General features: G+C 39.8%; 6 protein-coding genes across 7 annotated transcripts in view; 5 read left to right on the plus strand and 1 right to left on the minus strand.

The window, feature by feature from the left end:
• LOC101310880 overlaps nt 1-24,428 on the plus strand; it is a 1,534,871-nt gene that overhangs the window by 806,945 nt on the left and 703,498 nt on the right. The gene's annotated exons all lie outside the window — the stretch shown is intronic.
• LOC101313872 lies at nt 3,399-5,389 on the plus strand. 2 transcript variants are annotated; one of them, XM_004293558.1, is made up of 2 exons: nt 3,399-4,047; nt 4,120-5,389. In XM_004293558.1, exons 1-2 carry the CDS (start codon nt 3,893-3,895, stop codon nt 4,787-4,789), a joined length of 825 nt encoding a protein of 274 aa, XP_004293606.1. In that variant the 5' UTR covers nt 3,399-3,892; the 3' UTR covers nt 4,790-5,389. The 2 variants fall into 2 exon arrangements, with proteins under 2 accessions (XP_004293606.1, XP_004293605.1); XM_004293557.1 differs by having other exon boundaries at nt 3,399-5,389.
• LOC101314921 lies at nt 5,736-7,767 on the minus strand. Its single transcript, XM_004293561.1, has 3 exons — nt 7,557-7,767; nt 6,471-6,670; nt 5,736-6,289 (listed from the first exon to the last, which is right to left on the minus strand). Exons 1-3 carry the CDS (start codon nt 7,644-7,646, stop codon nt 6,034-6,036), a joined length of 546 nt encoding a protein of 181 aa, XP_004293609.1. The 5' UTR covers nt 7,647-7,767; the 3' UTR covers nt 5,736-6,033.
• On the plus strand, nt 14,734-15,704 carry LOC101295399 (polyphenol oxidase, chloroplastic-like). The gene has a single exon (XM_004293579.1). It carries the CDS (start codon nt 15,042-15,044, stop codon nt 15,510-15,512), a length of 471 nt encoding a protein of 156 aa, XP_004293627.1. The 5' UTR covers nt 14,734-15,041; the 3' UTR covers nt 15,513-15,704.
• On the plus strand, nt 17,383-19,436 carry LOC101301080 (polyphenol oxidase, chloroplastic-like). Its single transcript, XM_004293515.1, has one exon. It carries the CDS (start codon nt 17,538-17,540, stop codon nt 19,299-19,301), a length of 1,764 nt encoding a protein of 587 aa, XP_004293563.1. The 5' UTR covers nt 17,383-17,537; the 3' UTR covers nt 19,302-19,436.
• Nucleotides 21,724-23,916, plus strand: LOC101314061 (polyphenol oxidase, chloroplastic-like). Its single transcript, XM_004293478.1, has one exon. The coding sequence runs from the start codon at nt 21,812-21,814 to the stop codon at nt 23,594-23,596; it is 1,785 nt and encodes a 594-aa protein (XP_004293526.1). The 5' UTR covers nt 21,724-21,811; the 3' UTR covers nt 23,597-23,916.

Raw genomic sequence — 24,428 nt, forward strand, 5'->3', positions numbered from 1 at the left:
CAGAAACCCGAGTTTTCTTCCCGAATCGTAGTTGGTGTGCCAACATCACATATAGTTCTAGCTAGCCTCTTAGATTCTTTATAATCGTTTATAAAAATGATGTTAACCGATGACTAAATTTCAATAAGAGTAACACCTAAAATAGTAACACGTAGACAGAGGGACCTGATGATCGATTAAACTCGTAGAAATCACATGTATATGGCCTTGTGACTCTTGTCGAATTCTAATTTGACACTAGCTACGGTTAAATTAGACGGCTCAATTATTTCACTAAAATTGCAATCCATGCTAGCTTCCAATTATTTGTTACTATACATAGTACGTACACCCTCTATATATTCAAAGTGATATACAATCAATGGACCCATCACCCGCCTCCCTCTAGCAACCCACTATGTAGCACATAAGAGACCTAAGTCAAATAGGGTACCTATAACATTTTCTGCACTCATTTCTTGTCTGTCACAATTGCTTATTTGACCCATGCAATTGATCACTACAGTAGCCATGAAAGTTCTTTGCAGCTACAAATCTGAAGCATCTTAAGCACAAGGCTTCCTGTTTTGCTTTGAAGTCTAATGAGGAATAAGTAGACCAGCTGCAACTGCTGGTTCATGAATTCATATACAAAGAGGTTTATGAATCATGATTGCTGACTAGCTAACAACTGGTTTGGCTTTCAAAAATAGCTAGAATTTAACAGTCTTAATTATCTGATTAATGTTTCATATATATGGACCAACCTAGACATAAACCCAGATCGATTATCAGATCGTTCATGTTTATTTCTATCTAGGACCATCAATCAAACCTGGTCCAGCTTCACCTCATGATCTGGTGACTCGTGGGGGCAATCATTTTGGACCCTTCATAATCCTCCTTTGATTCACATGGAAACTAATAATAATTAACCAGTGAGATTAATTATATAATTAGCTAGTGATAATGATAGTAAAGATAGAATAAAACAAAGGGTTGGCATGCATGCGTTTCCCACCTATATTTTAAGCTTTTCTGTAATTCTCTTTGTTTTCTGGTCCGTGAGATTGAATAGTTTTATCAAGTCTGGAATTGGGTATGATGAAGACGATGGCTTGGCTTCGTTTTCTATTTGGTCACCTTATTAGGACTTTCTTCTTTGCTTCTTAGTTTTTTAGGGTTTATTCGTTTACGACAGACATTCTGATTCCGTCGTATCCTTTTAAGAATTACGTGGAAGACGAACCTTTACCTAATTAACCAAATACAGATCGACGAACAAGTTCTTCATCATATTATTTCAATTCCATTCGCACACTCTGTCTTTGATCACAAGCAAGAAATGAATCTTAGCAAACATTTTGGAATATATATTTGCTACCCTTCAAATTCTGCACCACTGCACCAGGGTGCCCTAATTATATATATGCACGTGGCTCCGTGGCCGGCCGGTCCTATTTTTGTGACGGCGAACTCCCTAGCTAGTCCCTACCACTCATTATATCCAAACTCGATACCAAACACATTACAACCCTTATCAAATTATATTCCGGCGTGTATACCGCGAGGCGAATTTTGTAGCCGATCGATTATACTCACTGTTATTGCTAATCTAGCACGTCGATCGTGGTTTTGTTTTTTATTTTTATTAAATATATAATTATTGTGTTACAATACTGTGAGTTGAACTAACGACCTCTCATCACTTACAATGAAAGACTTATGTCATTAAAACAAATGATACTGAACAATCGTGATTTTATTTTATAACGATGTTTTTCTCCGGGACTATCCTGTCAGAAAACTATATATATATAGATGGTGTCGATTTTTATTGAAGAAAATCGAGAAATATATACGTTTAGAGTTGTTTGTGTCGTAGATTTGCATGGTGCATGCATGGATGTAGACGGGAATAAAACGCCAAAGATACGTAACGTGTAATCACATGTACAGAGGGCCATAAGTAAATGAGGAACCTCATGTACCATTTGTAGGGTTTACCTGTAACTAGTAGCCACGTGAAGGGGATTGCACTGTTCATTTTTATCCCTACAAAGTTGGGGTCTACCCGCCACCCCTCTATATATACTTAACCAGTATCCTTGCTTCACAGATCGATATGAGGAGCTAGCTAGGTAGCTACGTAGTCCCTGGACCGTAGTACATGTCCTTTTATTCCTTGATATGATCATAACGACGTCCTCTTGCCTCTAACTCCTAATTTCCAATCCTAATGATGGTTCTAATACATGTAATGTCTCCAAAATTCTATTCACCGATGATGGTTATAATATATATGTGCAATACATCACGTCAATCATATCGTTCAAATAGTGTCCTGGTGGCCTAGGTCTAGTGTTATAAGTCTGTGCTTATAAAGGAGAAGTCGTGTCGAACTCACGGTACAGTAGTAACATATTAATTGTGTATTTGATCGAACAAAAAAATAGTGTGACGGTGTAACTAATATGGTAGAATTTTCAGTAACTAAGCTTACCCTAATATATAGCGTCGGACCTGAGATTTCAAGATCTAAAACGAGATTTAAAAATGATGTCCTTTAATGCATCATAATTTTTTATTTTTTTTAAAAACCCAAAATTGAAAGAGAAACAAGAGACCACCACGAAACCCAGATTTTTAACATCACCGTTCATCATCATCGCCATCATCAAACTTTTCTCCCTCCCTTCTCTTCTCTTCCAAACCTAACCATATCTCTCCTTTGTTTTTGATTCAAAAAACCGAAAACCCAAATAGCTCCGACCATTTCTCTCCTCTGTTTTTCATTCAAAGACCCAGAACCAAAACAGCTATAAGCTTTAAGCTTTAAGCTTTCGCTTCTATGGAGGATCGTCCTTTCTGCTCACGGCAACTGCCAGCTTTTGGTGCCACGAGAATTTTTGGGCCTGAGGCGGCCGCCTTTTCGGCCTCACCTCAGGTCCGGGCTTGCTAACATACGTTTGACAATTTTCTGACTATTAATCGAGTAAATACGACATAAACCTTAAATATATAAACCTATTGTATGATCGTAACCTTCTCATTTTTATTGTATGTTGGAATATGAAAGATTTTAGATTCATATATATTCGTGGATGTCCAACTGTAAAACATGTGATACTCTCATGGTCATGGATGATCAACTCTGTAGATTGATCACTTACAAATGAATTATGAAGGAAGTTTATGTTGAGGAGAAACGATAGAGGTACATGCAGACGTAGTATATGTTCGTTTTACATAGCCAACACTACAAAGCACTATCAATGGTGTTGAAGCAGACACATGTCACCAACCCACCATCGCCTTCATCGTTAAGTAATTCTCTTTCCCATTTCACATCCTTCTTCTCCACGTTGGTGGCTTCTCTTATTACTTAAGTACCTTCCTCGATCATTTTCTCTATAAAATTGTGGGGAGCATGCTACTATTGATTGTCACCTATAAGCTTTGCATAATTCTAATTGGGGTTGCCAGCGCCACCACCTCATCATCTTCACTCGTAATACCAAACCCCACATACATCAACCACAAACTATCTTGGACCATACAAAAGCTTCAATAGAAATTTCCGATCATCATCATCATCATCAAATATCTCTCTTATATATTCCTCTGTTGATTAACACTAATATTCCTTTTACTTAAAGCTATGCTCCTCTCTTCTCATCACCTTCCTTACCATTTCGTTGCAGCACCTGAAACTCTCTGGCTTATAAGCAATAACATCAGCCTCTTCCGACCGCTCTCTCTTCTTCATCACCCTCGTTCCAAGGGCTAGCTAGACCTACTTCTTCATCTAGATCACAAATATCCAGAAGGGTGTTAGCTCAGATCATCCATCTTAAACGGGTTGTTATTAGCTTCGGGTTTTGATCAAGGTAATTTTGATTTAGGGGGATCGATGGGATTGAGTACTAAGCAGGTTAGTAGTGATGGCTTGGACTGGAGCCAGACCTTGCAGCTGCAAGCACAAAGCTTTGAGCTGCCAAAACCGCCTGTGGCGAGGCGGCAACAGCAACAAAACCAGGAGCAACCGGAGCAGTTGAAGTGTCCGAGGTGTGAATCAACAAACACAAAGTTCTGTTACTACAACAACTACAACAAGACTCAGCCTAGGCACTTCTGCAGAGCTTGCAAGAGGCACTGGACCAAAGGCGGAACGCTTCGAAACGTTCCTGTTGGTGGCCATGGCCGGAAAAACAAGCGCACCAGGAAACCAAACTCTAGTGCCTCCGCCGCAAAAACCACCACAAACGGTGCTGGTACTATTTCCACCACGACTAGGGTGATCAACAATACCAACTTGGCATTTGATCGAACGGATGGTGCTCAGAGGCTTAACAGTCACTTGGCAATTGATGGAGAGCAAAGGCTCAACACACATATGGGAGTTCTTCTTCCTCAACAGAGTTTAATCACCTCAAGTGAATTGGACAACCATATATATTCATCGTCCTCAGGTTTAAGTAGTACTACTATGCCTTTTAATTTTCTTCAAGCTGGTAGAGCCCAAGTACTTAGCTTTCCCTTCTCAAGCTCAAGTACTACTTCAAGTTCCTTTGACACAATCTCTACCTCTTTTCAATCCCCAAATGTTTGTAACTACCCTCAAGATCAATTCATCAAATCCATGGAGGAGCCAACCATCACAAGCATCATGCCCTCAACAACCATCCCGCAGGCTAATAATCCAAGCGTCGGCATGTACACATCAAACGACTGGAATTGGGACGACATTGAAACCTTGGTTTCTACTGATCTCAATGTGGCTTGGGATGATTCTGATATGAACCCATAATTGGGTATTATTTACTTAACCACTTTAAGTAGTTAGTGGGTGTCTATAGAGGTTAATTTTTCTCTTTGAATTGGGTTGGGTGTGTATCAAACAGTCTCTTTCTATGTCATTGTCAATTTTGTATTTCTGCTATGATCTTGATCTTCAGGTGATCATGATCTTCTGGTACTTCATTTATTTCACTCTCTCTCTCTCTCAATCTTGTAATTTCTACACACAGAGATGTAGACTGTTTGAAGCTGACTTTTTGAAGCTTCCGCTTCAAGGCTACTAATGAAGATTTGTCCATTTTGTAACTATAATCTTGTAGTTTTGCTCTTCCATTTTACTTAATTAGCTTGTTGGAACTTGAAACCTACAAGCAAATGAAATCTGATTCATTTTTGCACTGGTGCACCCACAATAGTGCTTTGTGAGTTTGTGGTACATGAAAGATGACAGAAAATGGGGTCTTGTACAGCAAGAAGTGACTGACAGAATGTGATGGAAGATTCTTGTGGATATACATGTATATTTTTGGATTACTTCTGGATCATTACAGGGATTTGTTCTCCCATATTTTATAGCCATTGGTTCCAAATTATTCTTTCCTTCGAGTCCCGACGGAATGTTTTGGTTGTTAAGTAATTGCCAAAACATTTGTGTTGTTAACTTATGTTATTATGGAAAAGTTGAAATTATATGTGACCATATTGTACGTTTGAATGATTTGATGAATATCTCCCCACCTCATAATGTCTTCCATTTGTATCAGCATGTCAAATCATGCTTCAAGTACCGGAAAGCAGCAATACCCCGCGTTTTGGGTTCACGGAATAAGCAAAGTTACGAGATCTTTTTATTCAAAGTCCCGCTTATATTACACAGTCGAACAAGGCTTCCCACAAAAGTCGAACTAAAGGCGAGCTCATTTCCCGGCTATAGTTATACCGGATAGTAGGAAAGTAAACGAAATTGTGTGATATTGCCCATTTTGATGAATATCAGAGCATCAGAAGGAGATGCTCATCTTACTGGGAAAGTATGGGCCGGCCCACAATCAAAATAGAATTCTGAAGCAAATATTGTCAATAACATGGGATATGTATCCAAAAGCACAGTCCAATAAGCTAAGAAACACAGAACAGCAAAAACTAGAGTAAAAATCCCCTTCTAAACTTTATATCACACGTTAAATCATATGTCCTGTTGCCTAGGTCATGAATTACGAAGAACATGTCACTTAATCAATTGCAATATCTGATTCAAAGGTTCTGCATCCTCACTCCATTGTCTCTGGCATAGTGAGCCTCTGCATCATTAGCCTTGGAGTAACTAGTATAGTAAAACTCAGATACTATGCCTGTGAAGACCACAAAGGCGGCGCCAGCCCCGAAGATCCCCTTCCTCAATGTCTCGCATGAAAGCTTCTCAGTAGAAAGCTTAGTTCTGTACTTGGTGTGGTAGGCATTTCTCACTGAACCAGCAAGTAAGCACGCCTCAGCAATGAAGAAAAATACCCTGAAGATTCAAATGATACATGGCAGTAAATTACAGGTCCTAGATTGGTCTTTGGACAGACAAGCAAACTTAGCATATTAAACTGGTTCTATATGCAAAAGACTACACATTATGAACCATGCATGTAACATTCTCAAAGCATGATATTAAACTGAAAAGCTGTGCAAGAACAAGAACATACCAGCTGGTAATGAATAGCGCGATTGCCCATGACCTAGAACCACTTGGTCTCAATGCTTTTCCACAGCACAAGCATCGACTTACAATCATTAACAGAGCCTGACTTGTCAACAGGAACAGAAATGCCCCAACACCTAAGCCGGTGGCAATGTCGGAGTCATACACACAGTAGCTGGAGTTTCCATCTTTCTGAATCTTAGACTGCCAGAGAGAAATCATTCTAGAATTAGGACCAGACATAGAGCAAAACTAATATATCCTCTAGGATCACTGAAATTACTCAATGACTTTAAGTAACATTGTTCTACTTATAGGAGAAACAGTTTATACTTGTATGTTGAATGTTTAGAGCATGTCTAACATCAATTCATCAACTGAAAGTTAAGTGTGCCAACAATTCTAATCGAAACATATATAACATTTATCTCTTTCCTCATTATCAAAAAAGATTTATCTCTTTCCTTTCGGCTTTTTCAGATATCTAATCCAGATTCATAGTCTAATATTAAGTTATTAACTACAGCCTCTAGCTTCTTCTGTGTCTATATATTCATGTTATGCTGATTAAGAAGCTTGCCAATGAGTTACTACTTACTAGCCTCTACAAGTAAAATTCAGATTCTAAACCAAATCAGGGGAGTTTTGAAATGAGATAGGGCAACTCCTTGTCATGGACTCATGGGCGCACCCCCATCTTCTGAGTTCAATTGCTGAAATTATGAAATAACCAACTGTAAACTAATTAACTAAATACCAGATTTACCAGAAGGATACCAAAAATCCCCCTCATCTAGATAACCCAATTATCCTAAAGTTGACCATATTAGACTTGTAGTTTGGAAATAACCCAGATTTAGGCAATACCCTCTTATTATTTTTGTCTGAATGCCAACACCACCGCACAGTCTCCCTCTTAAAACTTTCAAAAACCCACAAACCCTTTTCACCGGTTAGAGCTCTACAGCAAACAAAAAAAATTCCCTCTTCCTAAATCACCATCAAATCCAACAGACAAAACTGAAGCAAGAGCACCCATATGAACCCAACACGAAATAATAGAGGAATAGAAAGTGACAGAGGAACTTACAGTAGACCTCCTCTGCTCAGCAGCCACAGCAAGAGCAAAAGCAATCAGATCAAGCACAAAAGTGACACCCAAGACCAGCCTTGAAGCCATTATTCTCGTTCGAGATAGCTACAAGTACGAGAGCCCACAAAACCAAACCTCTCTCTATCAGAAACAAAGGAAGACAAAGCGCTTCACGTCGTAACCTACTTTTATTTTTCACACGGCTTCTGAGAAACATGCTTTTTTTTTTCTATTTTATCACTACTTTTACTTCGCGGTGAATTAACCCCGCACGCCGCCGCTCCCGGGAAATTAGGAAAACCTAGATTCTCTTCTTACAATAAAAGTGGATTTGGGCCTTTGTGATCCATATTGTAGGTGACGGTTTTATTAACCCATATTCTTTCTTCTTGTTCTTGTTCTTGTTCTTCTTTTTTTTTTTTCCTTCCCTCTAAGACGTAATTAAAGAAGAAAATGAAAAAGTTAATTTGGTGTTTGCTGTGAATCTTATAATTTGAAGATTTACATATTCATTTTTAAACAAATGCATCGATGTTCTTACGGAGATTTCATCAGTAAGTCACGCAAAGATGTAACACTTTCGAATTTTAGTGATATTCGTTCTCTTCCAATATGTTGAAACTTGCAGAAAGTTGCATTCACCCAAAACATTTCAGAATATATTGGTGCATTTATTTGATGCAAAATATTTTGTTTTATTTCCCCAATCAGACTCAAAAAGAGATTCCGGTCACTATACAAGATCAATGGTTAGACATGATCACATGAACAAAACTATAGTGAATGTATTTGAGTCTTAAAACAAGAGAGTTGCCTTACCACACTTTAAAGAAAGCAAAAGATGACAACAACCCACGTATATAGACGTGACAAAAGAGATAGTCATCATAAAACAAAAAATTCATCACATTACACTACCCATAAAAGTCGGTGTATTTGAGTCATAAAACACACCTGTGAGTTGCTTAATTACAACTCTTTTTGGTATGCAAAAGATGACGACTGCCCACAAATATAGACGTGACAAAAGAGGCATCTTAAAACACGATATACATCACGTTTACACTACATTAAAGCCTTGGTGGATTAAAATCCACTACTAGCAATAGCATCTTCTTTTGACCAGCAAGGGACTGGCAATAAATCGAAAACCACATATTTTTTTCGATAAAGGAAATCGAAAACCACAGTTAAGACAAAAGTTTGCAACAATACTTGTAACTTTATAAGGGACAACATAGTAAATAAATACAAATGCAGATAGGATAGATTATGAAATCTAATTGCTGATCCAAACAATGGTAATGGGGTGAGATAGAAACAAAAGGATTGAAGTAGCATCTCGAGCACAAACCCTAGACACTAGTTGAATTGAATATAGTTGGGCAATCTTCACTAGCCAAAATACAATTTGAAGATATGGCAAAACTATCTAAATACAGAAAAAGGTCACCAAAGAGCTTTAATTTGAACAAAATCAAAGATTAAAATGCAGGGTTTTATAATGTGGATTTTTTGCATGCATGATGTTTAATATGCTACGATGTTTAATTGCTGTTACCTTAGCAACACCATTACCAGCCATTAGATGCAAGTCAGGCTAATCCTTTATGCAAGTCAGCCTACACTAGAAAATATGAAGATGGCAAAACTATATGAATAGAGAGAGGCCACCGAAGAGCGTACGTTGAACAAAATTAAAGACACAAATGCTAAGATATTTGCTGTTACCTTTAGAAACCCCCTAAACAATAAATTCTAGAACCAAAGTCTAAATCTTTTCAAGACAATACTGAACCCAATACAAAAATTGAAGTATATATGCAAGAAAGAAACCCATAAATCCCAAAAGGTTCACAGCTAATACCCACTGGATAAGCAACTTAAGGGTCAACTAGTCCTCTTTGGGAGCTCTTCTAGTGAGGACTCTTAAGTTGAGGACTTTTCAGTTTATAGTTTAAAATACCTATTTTTCGATCACATCTTGACATCTCATCCGTTCAGTTTTTAGGTCTATATGAGTATATCAGTCCTACAAATTTTCAGCCAAATCGATGATCGTTAAGGTAACAAACTAGATCAAATTATGGACGAACAAAATCTGTCAAACATGAACCGTTCATGTTTATAATTGGTAAATCACACTTATGAATGTTTTAATCATTTTCAATATAGCTGAAAATTTACAGAAATGATATACTCATAAATATCTATAAATTGAACGTGGATATAAGATCGAAAAGTGGGATAAGCTGAAAAGTCTTTAACTAGTCCTCAACTTAAAGGTCTTCATTAGAAGAGCTCCCAAACAAAAGATAACCAAAATCAAACGAAAACCCACCGAGAGCTGAGATTACTTGGTGGAGCCAGAAGAACTCTTGCAACTTGAGTAACACTATAAACACTAGTTGAAATGAAATTGAAGTAAATATGCAAGAAAGAATCAAACTTGATCTCGTACACTATCGTTGTGATTAATGAATGGTCCATTTCCCTCAACAATAAATAAATAAAAAAATTTAATTAAAAAAAAAAAAAAAGCTCTAGTAGAATAATAAGAATGACTCGAATCAACTTCATTCCTAGTTTAGTTAATTTGCAACAAAATAAGCAAGAGAACAGCTTTTAGGTTTGTAAGCAAGTATTGCCAAGACAACGAGATGACTGAAAAAACAGAGTATAGTTAGAACTAGCTTAAATAAGGGAAACTGTCCTCGATTGGTCGATCCTGAAATAATATACATGAAGAAAAGGGCAGAATATTAAAAAAAGGACTGTAATGAACTTTATAGATTATTCCATCATTCAACTTTATAGATTATTCATATCAGAATTTCTAAGGAGACAATCATTCAAATTCTACATCAGTTTTGCAAAAATGTCTTCCCTTACTGGCACTACACCGTACCCCAATCCCCTCAACCTAGCTTGCTTATAAAACAGCAGGCATGCATTTCCACCACTTAGGATACATCACACAACTCTAGACTTAAGTCTTTCATCTTTATTGACTCCTCATGATCATCACCCTCCTCACTCTCTCCTCCTCAGTGATCTGGCTCATTGTCTTCGCTTAACTCGGGCTCGTCTTGGACTGCCAAGCAGAACAAGATCTTTGAGATTGCTCTAGCCCTTTTCGGCAAGGACACCCCCGACCGTTGGGACAATATTGCAAGGGTCGTTGGGAGTAAGACACCGGAGGAAGTTAAGAGGCACTGTGACCTTCTTCTGGAAGTTGTCAAGCTTATAGAGTTCGGCGAAGTACCTATCCAAATTATAAGTTAACAGCTTACAAAGAAATTAAACTACAAGAACTAACCTTACTTGTAGGAAAAGATGACAAGTAGTAGTTTAGTACCAAAGGCTACCTCTTTTCGTCATCATGAACAATGGTGCCATGACCATTCCCACTCCCACCAGAAGTCCTGTGATCCGGGATAGGCACTTGGCCGGACTCTATAAGCTTCACATCTTTCAGAAGAAGTTAATAGTGCCTCCTACTTCCTCGGGTGTCTTACTCCCAACGACCCTTGCAATATTGTCCAGCGGTCGGGGGTGTCCTTGTCGAAAAGGGCTAGAGCAATCTCAAAGGTCTTGTTCTGCTTGTCAGTCCAAGCTAGACGAGTCCGAGTTAAGCGAAGACCTTGAGCCAGATGCCACTGAGGAGAAGGAGAGAGTGAGGAGGAGGATGATGATTATGAGGAGTCAATAAAGATGAAAGACTTAAGAGTTGTGTGATGAATCTAAGTGGTGGAAATGCCTGCTCTTTTATAAGCAAGGTTGAGGGGATTGGGGTTGGGTGTAGTGCCAGTTGGGGAAGACAGTTTGCAAAGCTGATGTGGAATTTGAATGATTGTCTCCTTAGCACAGAATTAAGTGAAGCAAGGACAAGATAGACACTAAACAGAACCTAGTGAGAATCAGTATCATAGCTTAGTGTGTTAATTAAAATACGATCATTTCCAAAAAAAAGGGGAAAAACAAAAGTAGAGAAAAACTATATATATGGGTGAGTTTCTTCATCTATTGAGATTTTGTTCAGATAGATAACCCTTGTGTTTTACTCTCTACCTTGCATGGTCTCCCATGTCGGGACCATATGATTCCAAGCCACAGTACTCAATCAGCAGATTGACAGTACAAAACTTTCACGTGAACATGTTCATCATAAACTCCATTTTCATTCTTCCGAATTTTTGAAAGAGTTTCCTGGAAAATAAGAGGCTTCCTGTGTACAGAGAATAAGTGATGCTCGATATATCTTTTAGTGTACGTATTGTTTTTCTGAAGAACTTTCCAAGCTCTAGAAGCTGACTTACCTTGCTGGAACCTTATAGTGACGCAATGTTGTACTATGAGATGCTTCTTTATTATCATTATCCCCATTTTTTCTTTTTTCATTATCTTCTGAGATTTTGAAAAAGTCCAGGAGTCTGTGACTCTGTGTACTAAGATTCTAAGTCATGATCTTGTATATACCAGTGCAGTGTGCCCTGAAGTTCTGAACAACCTTCCAAGCTCTCTTAGCTAACTAGCTGGATCCTTATAATGATACATGGTTTATACTAGAAACATCTTTCTTACCACAAACCCCATTTGTTATGAAAATGTTCATTATCTTCTGGTTATTTGAAAGAGTTTCTTGGCAATAGGCTTCTGTGTTCACTGAGAATTAAGTATTGATCTTGTTTTAGTGTAATGTGTCCTGAACAAACTTCCAAACCCTCTATCTTACTGGCTTAATTAGTTACCCTGCTGGGTCCTTATAATGATGCATGGTTTGTACTTTGAGTCTTATCAAAATCTGAAATTAACAAGGGGAGGTTCGATACATGTTTCAGTTGAACTTCAAATGTTTATTGTCGCATGTTTTTCTTGACTAAATTTACCACCTAAGGTAACAATGCAGAAAACCATCCATGTTTCTGGAAATTTGAGTTCTAGGAATGATAAAGTTAGATCAATTATCTCATGAGTCCAATTATTTGGTCTCTTTTATCTGCCACATAGTTGGAAAGCATTTGCAGAGAAATACAAATTTCAGTACTGCATGCCATGTAGAACAAGGATCTCCATACGTACATGATAATTTGGCCTTGCATGTACGTACGTCCTCAGCTGTTGCTTGAGTATGGGGCATGGACTGTGTGATAGTTCAATTACTGGACTGTGTGATAGTTCAATTACTGCCTGCCACTTGTTTTTTCATGTTATAGCTCATTTCAGTGCAGAAATCATTGCTCTTTTCACTATAAGAGGAGCCGAATCCATTTTAGTCACCCGTAGAGTAAAAGCGGAAGGTTTATGAGTTTAACTCTCTCCGTGAACAAAGAGTACGTACTTTAAGTCTGGTTCTTGTTCTGTCTCTTTGCTTCTATTATTCATGAACAGCTACAGACATATCCTAGTTGATATCATCCTAGTCTCAGACCAAAAAAACGTTGATATCATCCTACTCATGTAGGGGTCGGGGTCGGGAATCCCCCATATGCCAATTCTTAAATTTAGTTGCCAAAATAGTTTTAGATTACAAACATGAACTCATTTTCGAGCAGCGTTATATTCTCCGACTACAGTTGAACTGGTGAATGCAACGTCCAAATTTTGAATGGATCCGAATTCTCTGCTTAAATTTAAGTTGATTAGATTTGTTTAGATATTTTATAACTATTAGACGGAGTAAAGATGACATAATGATCAGGATGACATAGTGAACTTAGATTGCACTCCATGATTAGAAATCATCCAAGTAAATTCAAACAATATAGATCTAAATAGAAAAGTCAAATCTGAACTAAAACCCCAATGTTGATTAAATAGCACAGGAGAGATATTGCGACGTGTCGTATAAAGACATCTGAAGTGGGTGTGATTTTGACAAGTGTAGGCCACCATGTTGCAAGAAAGTCTTGTGCTTATCAACAAGACAACACCTACACTACATATGGAAGATCAAAACTTATGGCTGTGAATGTAATTGATCATCAAAAATCCAGTACCATATATATTAATGTTCATTATCTTCTTCTTCATACAAAAACAACGCCATGTCTATGAATCTGATTCCCCATTACTCAACCCCTTCAATCTGTTACTCATTCCCAAACAAAACCCTAATCTCCTCAGTCCAAAATCGTAGTACTAGAGCTACGCATAACAATGATCAAAACCTTGGCAACCACCAAGTTTCTGTTCTGAAATTCGACAGGAGAAATGTGCTTCTGGGTTTGGGAGGTTTAACTTTGGTGAATCATCCACACCTAGCACGCGCGGCCGAGTCGAAGAAGCTGGTTCGGCTCACTGAGTTCCCGACGGCTTTGGACTCGGTGATCAGTGTGATGGTGCCGAGGCCGAGGAGGTCGAGGAGCAAGAAGGAAAAGGAAGAGGAAGAGGAGGTGCTGTCGATCGAAGGCATTGAGTTCGTGGCCGATAAGGCTGTGAAGTTCGACGTGCATGTGAACGATGACGAGGACGATCTGAGTCGACCTAGCGAGTCTCAGTTTGCCGGAAGCTTGGTGTTTTTGCCGCAGAGCCGGAAGAGGGTGAGGACTAGTTTGCATTTGGGGATAACGGACTTGTTGGAGGATTTGGGAGCTGATGGTGATAGTAGTATTAAGGTGACCTTGGTGCCAAGGTATGTGCAACGACCTATCACCATTGGGAGGATCAAGATCGAGTATTTCAGTGCCTAGATGTTCATATATTGAGCTACTTGATTAGTTATGCTGTTGATCGAGTGCATGTTAATGTATATACGAAACAGTTTGTGTTGTAATTTTATCGAGGTGACTCACATCAAAGGCCTCCTTCATGAACGTTGAATCTAGTGATCTGGTCTCACCCTTCACCATGAAAAGAAAATTGATGCCTTATGACTTAAGCAAGAAGGTATTTGTTGCCACATCGAATCGATTTATTCCATTCCACAAGAAGGTTAGGTTTGCATTTACTGAGATGCAAGACAAATTTATATAATAAATAAGAAATTGATCTTCGATCTTATTCAAAATAAAAAAGTCAAATAAGAAATCGTCTTCTAGATCTGCCAAAGAAATTTGTGAAGTTCCCAATATTCCATGATGATGAATCAGAGAAGAATTCCATGATGGGATTGTATAACAACATTGCCGACCTCCAAAATATCCGAAATAAAAAACTAAAGTCTTGTGACAAAAGTTTCAAAACACGACAACTAGTCAAATATCAGAAGCTATATGGCTTCTCGTCACCGTCCTCACCCACAACAAATCGGTTTGTCTCAATACAACTCTTCAGCAATCTCTCCCATCTTTCAAAAGCATTTCCTTGCTTCAAATCCGTAAACCCAGCTTCGTATTTAGTTAGGGCTTCTGTCAAACCAATTACAGATACAGATAGTATTATCACAGTAATCAAAATGATGCTGATCATGAGCAACGTTCTGTAGACAAATTCAAACTGGTCAAGAGACACTTGCTAATCAGTGAGCAGCTAGGATCAAAGATGAGTGAAACTCCCCCGGCGTTCGGTGAATCCGAAGCATATGCTGCAGCCGAGTCAACGTCCAAGAAGGTAGTAGAACTCACTGAGTTTCCGATCACTATGGACTCGGTGATCAGCGTCACGGTGCCGAGGCCGAAGAAGTGTCGGACAAAGGAGGAGAAGGAAGAGGAAGAGGAGGTGTTGGCGATTCAAGGGATAGAGTTTGTGGCGGATGAGCTTGTGAAGTTCGACGTGCATGTCAACGATGACGAAGACGATCTGAGTCGACCCGACAACTCGGAGTTCGCCGGAAGCTTTGTGTATTTGCCTCATCGGAGGAAGACGGTGACGACGAGCCTGAGGCTTGGGATAACGGACTTGTTGGATGATTTGGGTGCTGATGAAGATGACAGTATCAAGGTGACTTTAGTGCCAAAGTGTGTGAAACGACCTGTCACTATTGGGAAGCTCAAGATCGAGTTTCTCAAATAGTATGTCTATATTGTAAGGTGTTCTGAGATTTACTTGCAACAAATAATCGATGCAACAGCACGCGTACACCTAACTCGATCACTTAAGTTTCTAAGATAATTGGATCTAGTTTTGAGTTCTCAGGTTTTTGTTTGTGTTTATATGTTTCTAATGTGTTTAATACTTTGATTACATAAGTTTTGAGTTGCTCTCAATCATATTGTGACCAGTGATTCGTGATATTAGAAATTCTCAAATATGTTAGATCAAAAAGAGCACAATCAAATGGCCGACAAGTAAATATCCTCCATATCTCTGCTTGCCCAAGCTAATTTGTCTTCTATTTGCTATCTGCTTCAGCTTTTGGCGCAAATATAGTTGGGAGTGGGGGAGCTGGTGTGATGCATATGTAACATGTTTTCCTTGGCATAAGCCATATAAGGTTAAGGCCAGCTAGGTGACTGATTCATATGCACGAGATGCACGAGGGCTGCTTCGAAGAGTAACAGTCTTATCTCCATTTATGTACATCATCATCTTAAACACACACAATGCAAATGTACATCCGTGCTCTGAACCTATTCCAAAGTCGATGAATGTACCTATCAAGCAGGGTAGAAGTCACTGGTAAACATGTGACCATGTATATGTGCACCTACCACTAACCACTACATGCATTAATCAAAACAAAGGAGGACTAATTCAGAATTACAACCTCTTCATGACGTGATTCTACAAGGTGGGGATTAATTGAATTCGATAAATTCAACATCATTCAAGTTTGAACAATCTCAATCATGATTAAATGTATTATGAAAATGAGTAGTTTGTTAATTAAATCTCTCGAATCAAATTGCACCAAACAAATAATATCTTATCGTAGTGAATTAATTTTGAAAAATATATTGGATCGATGTCAATCATGTCATCTACATTTTATTAATACATTTGATGTGCGTCACTAATTAATATAAGATCATCAACCTATAATGGTTTTGTATTTGTTTTGCAATTAAACTTGAACTTCGATATCTCATTTCTGTTTTGTTTGTTTTCTTAAAATCATATTCGTTCTTTAAAGCCGACTGGGGTAGCTAGTACTGTTCTTGTGTGGGAGACTCTTGCAGCACTCGCTGTTATTGATCAACTTGTCAATTCACATTCACTGTTGATAATATGCCTCATTGCACAACGAAGAGCATCTCCATCTCCGGTGTAATGTCATCTCCGGTATAAAATGACATCTGAAAACTCACTCCAACCCATATGTCTATTCCACCGCCGTGGATGACGTTAATTTTGGTTTCATGCTGTTATTTTTGACAGCCCCATTCTTTACTGTCTTTTCGTTTTTTATTGTTTCTTTTCCCTCTTTCTTCTTCCTCTTTTGCTTCTCGTATATCTCTTTCTTGCTTACCCAGACCTGAGCAAAAACACAGTGATCTGGGTAGTTCATTCTCCCCATTATTGGCAGAAAGGAGCAATAATAACTAGAAAGGAGCAATAATCCCGAAGTGGGCTGTGGGATGTGAGCCGGCAGGAGGTCAGGGAGGCGGCGCAAAGTGAGATGCAGATCTAAGAGAGAGGCATGCAACAAGAGGAGAAGGATATAAAATTTGTTATCCTAAGATTTTGGGTGTTGTGAAGTTTAATTGAGATTGAGATATGAGATTGCAACAAAAAATGAGAATCAATATCATTCAAATTTGCGGAAGAAGAGACGAAGTAAGTTCAAGGGAGTTGGAGAAGTAACAACAAAAGGATAGCAAAAGAAGAGAGAGAATTAACATAGTAAAGATAAATATAGAAAAATAATTAAATATTACAAATATTTGACAGTTGGATCGGAGAAGAAATTAAAGTAAAATGTCAAATTCCACCTCATATCACCTCAATGTCAAAATTTAAATTTGATAAAAAATTATAAGCATACCATTGGAGATACTTTATATTCAAACTTAAATTCAAATTCCACCTCAAAATCGGTCATTATAAAAGCTGGGATGTGGGATATTCCTTGCTGCAACAAAAGCAAAACCCATAGCCATGGCTTCTCCTCTACCACCCAGCTGTACTGCTACAATCTTCTGCCCTAACACTTCACTGATGACCTCAAACACTTCTGTCACTCCCTTCTTCACCAAGAAATTCAAATCCCAAAAACCTTCATTGGTCATAAGACCTAAGCAAGGCATTGTATGCAAGGCAACCAACAACAATGACCAAAATAAAGATGCTGTGGGAAAATTGGACAGGAGAAACATGCTCATTGGCTTGGGTGCTGGCGGTCTATACGGCACGGCGGGTCTCGAAACCAATCCGTTTGCATTCGCCGCGCCCGTGCCACCACCCGACCTAGCCACATGCGGTCCGGCGGACAAACCTGACGGTACAACCATCGATTGTTGCCCGCCAAAAACCACCACAATCATCGACTTTAAGCTACCTGATCCGGGTCCTATGCGCACTAGGCTAGCTGCCCAGAACGTCGCAAAAGACCCAGTATACTTGGCAAAATACAAGAAGGCCATTGAGCTCATGCGGGCCTTACCAGACGACGACCCGCGAAGCCTGGCCCAGCAGGCCATGGTTCACTGTTCGTACTGCGACGGTGGTTATCCCATGGCCGGGTTTTCCGACCTCGAAATCCAAGTTCACTTCTGCTGGCTCTTCTACCCTTGGCACCGTTTGTACCTCTACTTCTACGAGAAGATCATGTGCAAGCTCATCGACGATCCCACTTTCGCTCTTCCCTTCTGGAACTGGGACGCTCCGGCCGGCATGTACATCCCCTCCATTTTCACCGACACCACCTCCTCTCTCTACGACCAATACCGGAACGCAGCGCATCAACCTCCGAAGCTTCTAGACCTCAACTACGGTGGCACCGATGACGACACGGATGACAAGACTAGAATCAGAGAGAACCTCACCACCATGTACCAACAAATGATCTCAAAAGCCACATCTCACCGCCTCTTCTTCGGTGAGCCCTACAGCGCCGGAGACGAACCGAACCCCGGCGCCGGAAACATCGAGAGTATTCCGCATAATAACATCCATCTCTGGACCGGAGATCCAACTCAGACTAACGGAGAGGACATGGGAGCTTTCTACTCAGCAGGGAGGGATCCTATCTTTTACTCTCACCATGCCAACGTAGACCGCATGTGGTCTATCTACAAGGCACGAGGTGGGACTGATATAACCAAAAAGGATTGGCTTGACACCGAGTTCTTGTTCTACGATGAGAACAAGAATCTGGTCCGAGTTAAAGTACGTGACTCGCTAGACGAGTCGAAACTAGGGTACAAGTACCAGGACGTGGAGATTCCGTGGCTGAACTCGAAGCCTACGGCAAGGAAATCGAAGAATAAAAGAAAGGCGGCGGTTTCCTCAGCGGACTTGACTTCGAAGTTTCCGGCGACGTTGAGTGAGACTATTAGTGTTGAGGTGGCGCGGCCGTCGGCGGCTAAGAGGACAACGGCGGAGAAGACGAAGGAGGAGGAGGTGTTGGTGATCAGTGGTATCGAGTTCGCCGGAAGCGAGATGTTGAAGTTTGATGTGTACGTGAATGATGATGCGGATGAGGTGAGCGGGAAGGACAAGGCGGAGTTTGCCGGGAGTTTTGTGCATGTGCCGCATAGGGCGAACAAGAAGATCAAGACAAACTTGAGGTTGGGGATTACGAATCTACTGACGGATTTGGGGGCGGAGGAGGATAATAGCGTGGTGGTGACATTGGTGCCCAAGTTTGGAAAAGGAGCTATCATAGGTGGGTTCAAGATCGAGCTTATTTCTACCACCTGATCAATATTCTCCTTGGTACGTACGTTGATCCTGCATGCATAGTTGTATTCGTGACTACTACTTCTGCCATTCTACTGGGTACTGAATTTATTGGTTTCTTGTTTTTCTACCTGTAAGATAATTTGTAGAGATCAACGTGGGCCAAACTATATATCATTGGTATTTCAACAACACTTCAGCTTCTTTCCAAGCCCATATGACTACTAGCTAGTAGTAGCATCAATTTTTATAGTTTCAATTATATTTCTTATCTTCTAGACAATTTTGCGTAAAATTTGCCAAGAAAAAACGACAATAATGAATAATGTGTAGAAGAGGTACACTAGAAGTTCTAGGAACTTGTCGAATAAAAGTTAAACTCAACAACTCTTTTGACTTGAGCATCGATGAAAGATTTTTTTTAACCACGTGGATCTAGTCTGTGATCTTATTTCTGCGTTGGTTTCACATCAAACTTATGTTTAACAGGAATATGTTGACGTGAGGACTAATTCATGTTGATGTTGTGAATAAAAATTAAGAAGTAAAATATAAAAAAAGGACATCAATTAGGTCAAGAGCCTAAGTTTCTATGACTACCAATTTCAATTAGCGTGCCCTACATAAATATATTTGGACCAATACCAATTAGTATGATGCGTAGAAGCTTGTCCAGGTGAAACAAGGTCATTGATCATGTCCATTCTTCCTGCGTAAGATAAGATTCTGCGAAAATTCTTCTACACACCAGAGTTCAAGTGAACCGAACAACTAATATGTAATATTTTGATTTGGTCATCCACGTCGTATTATCATGCATGTATTCTAATACCGTTAACAAAATTGAAACAAAAAAAATAGTCATAAGTGTTTCCAACACAGGAGGTAAGGACCTGATCGAGATCGAATAAGAGGTACTCTTATTATGAACACTTAATTTGATCGGATCAAAAATGAAGATGAAATGAAAGAACTTAGGGTATATAGTCTTCATTGGATCTTCGCATACGGCGATTTGAGGATTTGCACATTAATGGTACAAGTGCACTTTGATGCGTACGATCCGCTCCGAATATTCTGCGACCATTCACTTAGATTGCTCCTAGGTTTTGTTACAAACTTTTCTTTGATTACCCTAGCTAGTTTCTAATTTAGACAACCACGTATGGCTTAAAAGTAAACTTAATTAGCTGGATTGATATATATGCTTTGTTTCTTTGACTAGATCGATTACTTAACGTGATCTACTTTCATCATTTTCATCATTCTTGACTAACATAATATTTGGCTGAAAGGGGAATGAACCAGGAGGTGGAGGGGAATTGGGTGGGGAGAAATCCAAAAACTAGCAAACAAATTAAATCACATGGACTCCACATTTGTCTTAATCGCTCCTTAATTAAACAAAATTATCCCCTTTCTGGATTCAGACCTTCTCACCTAGCCTTCTGTATCATATTGAAGTTAATTACAATACAGTAATCATCCATATCTATGTAGTAATTATGTGATAAACTTACCTCAACTTATTGATGCCCTTTCTTTTTGGTTCAATCCCAGAGTTAAGTATTAATCTTTCCCTTCTAAAAAAAAATAATGATATTTCCCACTCCATTATTATTATAATCAATATCAATACGATCGCAAAAATTACGAAAATAGAGTCATCACGATAAGAATATGGATATTGTGTGTTTCAAACATAATTAAATATGAGTTTATTAATATGGCACCGGCCAATTGTCATATTTTAAAGGGTTTTAGAGGTGGCCATGTTCTGTGTGGATGAAATGATGTACGAATGCGTAATATATTGCAGTAGTCTTCATGATCGTTTACAATTTTTCAACATGTTGTGCAAAAATCATTTTCCTTCTGGCAGGCATTAGTTTTCTACACGTTGTGCATAATTGTTTGGTAACACTAATTAAACCTCAGTACTAAGACAATTAAAACAAAAATACAACATAATTTAATTAGAAGAAACCTTTTGAAATAGTGTATGTTTAGCTCATATACAAAAATATGATGTAGAACGACGTGCAAAAAAGTTCGAGGTGTTACGACATTGTTTTTCGAAATGTTCCTCAAACTCTTGCGGAAGTCCTTCTACATCAAAATAGGATTACTCTTATTATTAGACCTTTATGAACTATATATAGTCTTGATATCACCGGCCGACTATGGTTTAAAATGGACTAGCTTAGTATATTCTGATCAATTTTTGGTATATTCTAATCAAAGACTACTTTCTCTCCGATCTTATCCTAAAAAATAAGCACCTCCATCGGATTAAGACGCTAATTAACGTTAACATTAATTATGTAGCAGACAGAAGATTCGTCGTAAACTCCTATTATATTATCCCACGTGGTGCAAGCCTTGGTCGTAATTTTATATCATACTTTGTCAACTAGATCCGGCTGCCAAATTTCATCGAGCCAACTTTGCATGGATATTGAAGAAAAGTATGACCAAGGTTTCATTATAAAACCAAAGCCTCCTCTGAGCTTTCCATTGTACCAGAGGCCATGGCTTCTCTCTCACCTCAACTAGTCACCACGACTACCGTTCCATCTTCTACAACTTCCCTCTCAGCTTTCTCACATAGCTCTCAGGTTTCCTTAATCGGAAAACCTAGGCAGTTCATCCGTACTAGGGTTTCATGCAAAGCCACAAACAGCGACCAAAATGATGCACAACCTCCTGTACCTAAGTTCGATAGGAGAAATGTGCTTCTTGGTCTTGGAGGCCTATACGGGGTTGTAGGTCTTGGAAGCGATCCTTTCGCTTTTGCCAAGCCCGTCGCCCCACCCGACGTGTCTAAATGCGGGGCGGCGGACTTGCCTAACGGCGTGGCACCAACAGATTGTTGCCCGCCAACGCCCTCAAAGATCATCGACTTCAAGCTGCCCTCGCCAACCCCATTGCGTGTTAGGCCTGCGGCACACGCCGTGGATGATGCTTACATTGCAAAGTACACCAAGGCCATGGAGCTCATGAAGGCCCTTCCCGACGATGATCCCCGTAGTTTCAAGAACCAAGCCAATGTGCATTGTGCTTACTGTGATGGTGCTTATGACCAAGCAGGGTTTCCGGATCTTGAGCTCCAAATCCATAACTCATGGCTCTTCTTTCCCTTCCATAGATACTACTTGTACTTCTACGAGAGAATCTTGGGTAAGCTCATCAACGACCCAACATTTGCTTTGCCGTTCTGGAACTGGGACAACCCGGCTGGCATGCAGTTACCTGCCTTGTTCGCCAATCCTAAATCACCGCTTTACGACCAGTTCAGAGCCGCCGCTCACCAGCCGCCGACCCTGATCGACCTCGATTTCAACGGAACGGAGGACAATACATCAAACACAACACAAATCAACAGCAACCTCAGCATTATGTACCGTCAAATGGTGTCTAACGCCAAGAATGCTCAGCTCTTCTTCGGCAACCCCTACCGGGCTGGGGACGAGCCTGACCCCGGTGGTGGCTCCATCGAGGGAACTCCACACGGACCCGTTCACTTGTGGACCGGTGACAACACACAGCCTAACTTTGAGGACATGGGAAACTTCTACTCCGCCGGAAGAGATCCTATTTTCTTCTCGCACCACTCCAATGTTGATAGGATGTGGAGTATTTGGAAGACCCTAGCTCCCAAAAACAAAGACATCACCGACTCCGATTGGTTAGACTCCGGCTTCCTGTTCTACGACGAGAATGCAAACATGGTGCGTGTGAAGGTACGCGACTGCCTTGAATCCAAAAATCTCGGCTATGTGTATCAAGACGTGGATATTCCATGGCTGAACTCCAAGCCAACGCCGAGAAGGTCAAAGGTGGCATTCAGTAATATAGCCAAGAAGCTCGGTGTGGCTAACGCCGCCGGTTCTAAAGCAAAGGTGGTGAAGATTACTGATTTTCCTTTGACTTTGAGCCGAAAGATTAGCGTGGCGGTGCCGAGGCCCAAGCAGAAGAAGAGGAGCAAGAAGGAGAAGGAAGACGAGGAGGAAATACTTGTGATCGAAGGGATTGAGTTCGACAGAGATGTGGCAGTGAAGTTTGATGTGTACATTAACGACGAGGATGACCTGCCGAGTGGGCCGGACAAGAGTGAGTTCGCCGGAAGCTTTGTGAGTGTGCCGCACAGGCATAAGCACACAAAGAAGATCAACACTGTATTGAGGTTAGGGTTGACAGATTTGCTGGAGGATTTGGACGCCGAGGATGATGAGACGGTGGTGGTGACTTTGATTCCAAGGTATGCGGCGGACAAAGTCAAGATTGGTGGCATCAAGATTGAGTTTGCTTCTTAAATTATTGAACCCCCATAGTCAGGAAGCCATATCCTTGTTGGTTTAGATCTATAGCTAGCTATTGATCACCTACACGTTACATTCTTCAATTTCGTTTTGTTCTTTTCTTCTTCTTTTGTATTTCTTCAATAATCAAATTTTCCTGTACAAAATAAACTTGATGCGGAATGCATTTTCCGTCATTTCCACCACTACCGCGTGTGCCCAATTGTAGTCGAGCTCATTTCACCAGAATAAGGTTCTGTCGCTAACCAATACGACAATAACAATATATGGAATGCGACCTTTGAAGGTTGCATGGACCTTAACCCTAAATTCCGTCATCATGTCGATTCGTAGCACGATATATTGCCAATAAGAATACGCTATATTTTGTTGCTTGCTTGCTTAGAAAGGCAGAGACCAAATCAAATTCATGTATACACATCTATAAGACTATAACCTTCTCTGTTTTTCCTTTGAACAAAATGATAATGGTTTCCATCAAGTTGTTGTTTAGAAAACATGCCACGACTTCGTGACAGCCTCGACGCTCCTGACCGGTCTACAAAACTATATATTATACGCGTAAATGAATATTCCAACTGGTTCTAGGTGCGTGTTTTCAGATCTACAACTAAATTCGAAGTTCGAACTCAAATTTCCTTATGCTGGAGGTAGGTACGTAGTTGATATAGACTATAAACAATTTGACTAAAATTTTTATTGGGGAAAGAACTAGCTAGGAAAGGGTGGTGGGGTGAGAACCCAAAAGCGTAAAGTCCTCGACATGTTGTTAATTACTTAAGTACTCTTTAAATTAACCAAATTAAGAACTTAATCCAGCTAATTC

This window comes from Fragaria vesca, linkage group LG3, assembly GCF_000184155.1.
Source record: "Fragaria vesca subsp. vesca linkage group LG3, FraVesHawaii_1.0, whole genome shotgun sequence".
Taxonomy (NCBI): Eukaryota; Viridiplantae; Streptophyta; class Magnoliopsida; order Rosales; family Rosaceae; genus Fragaria; species Fragaria vesca.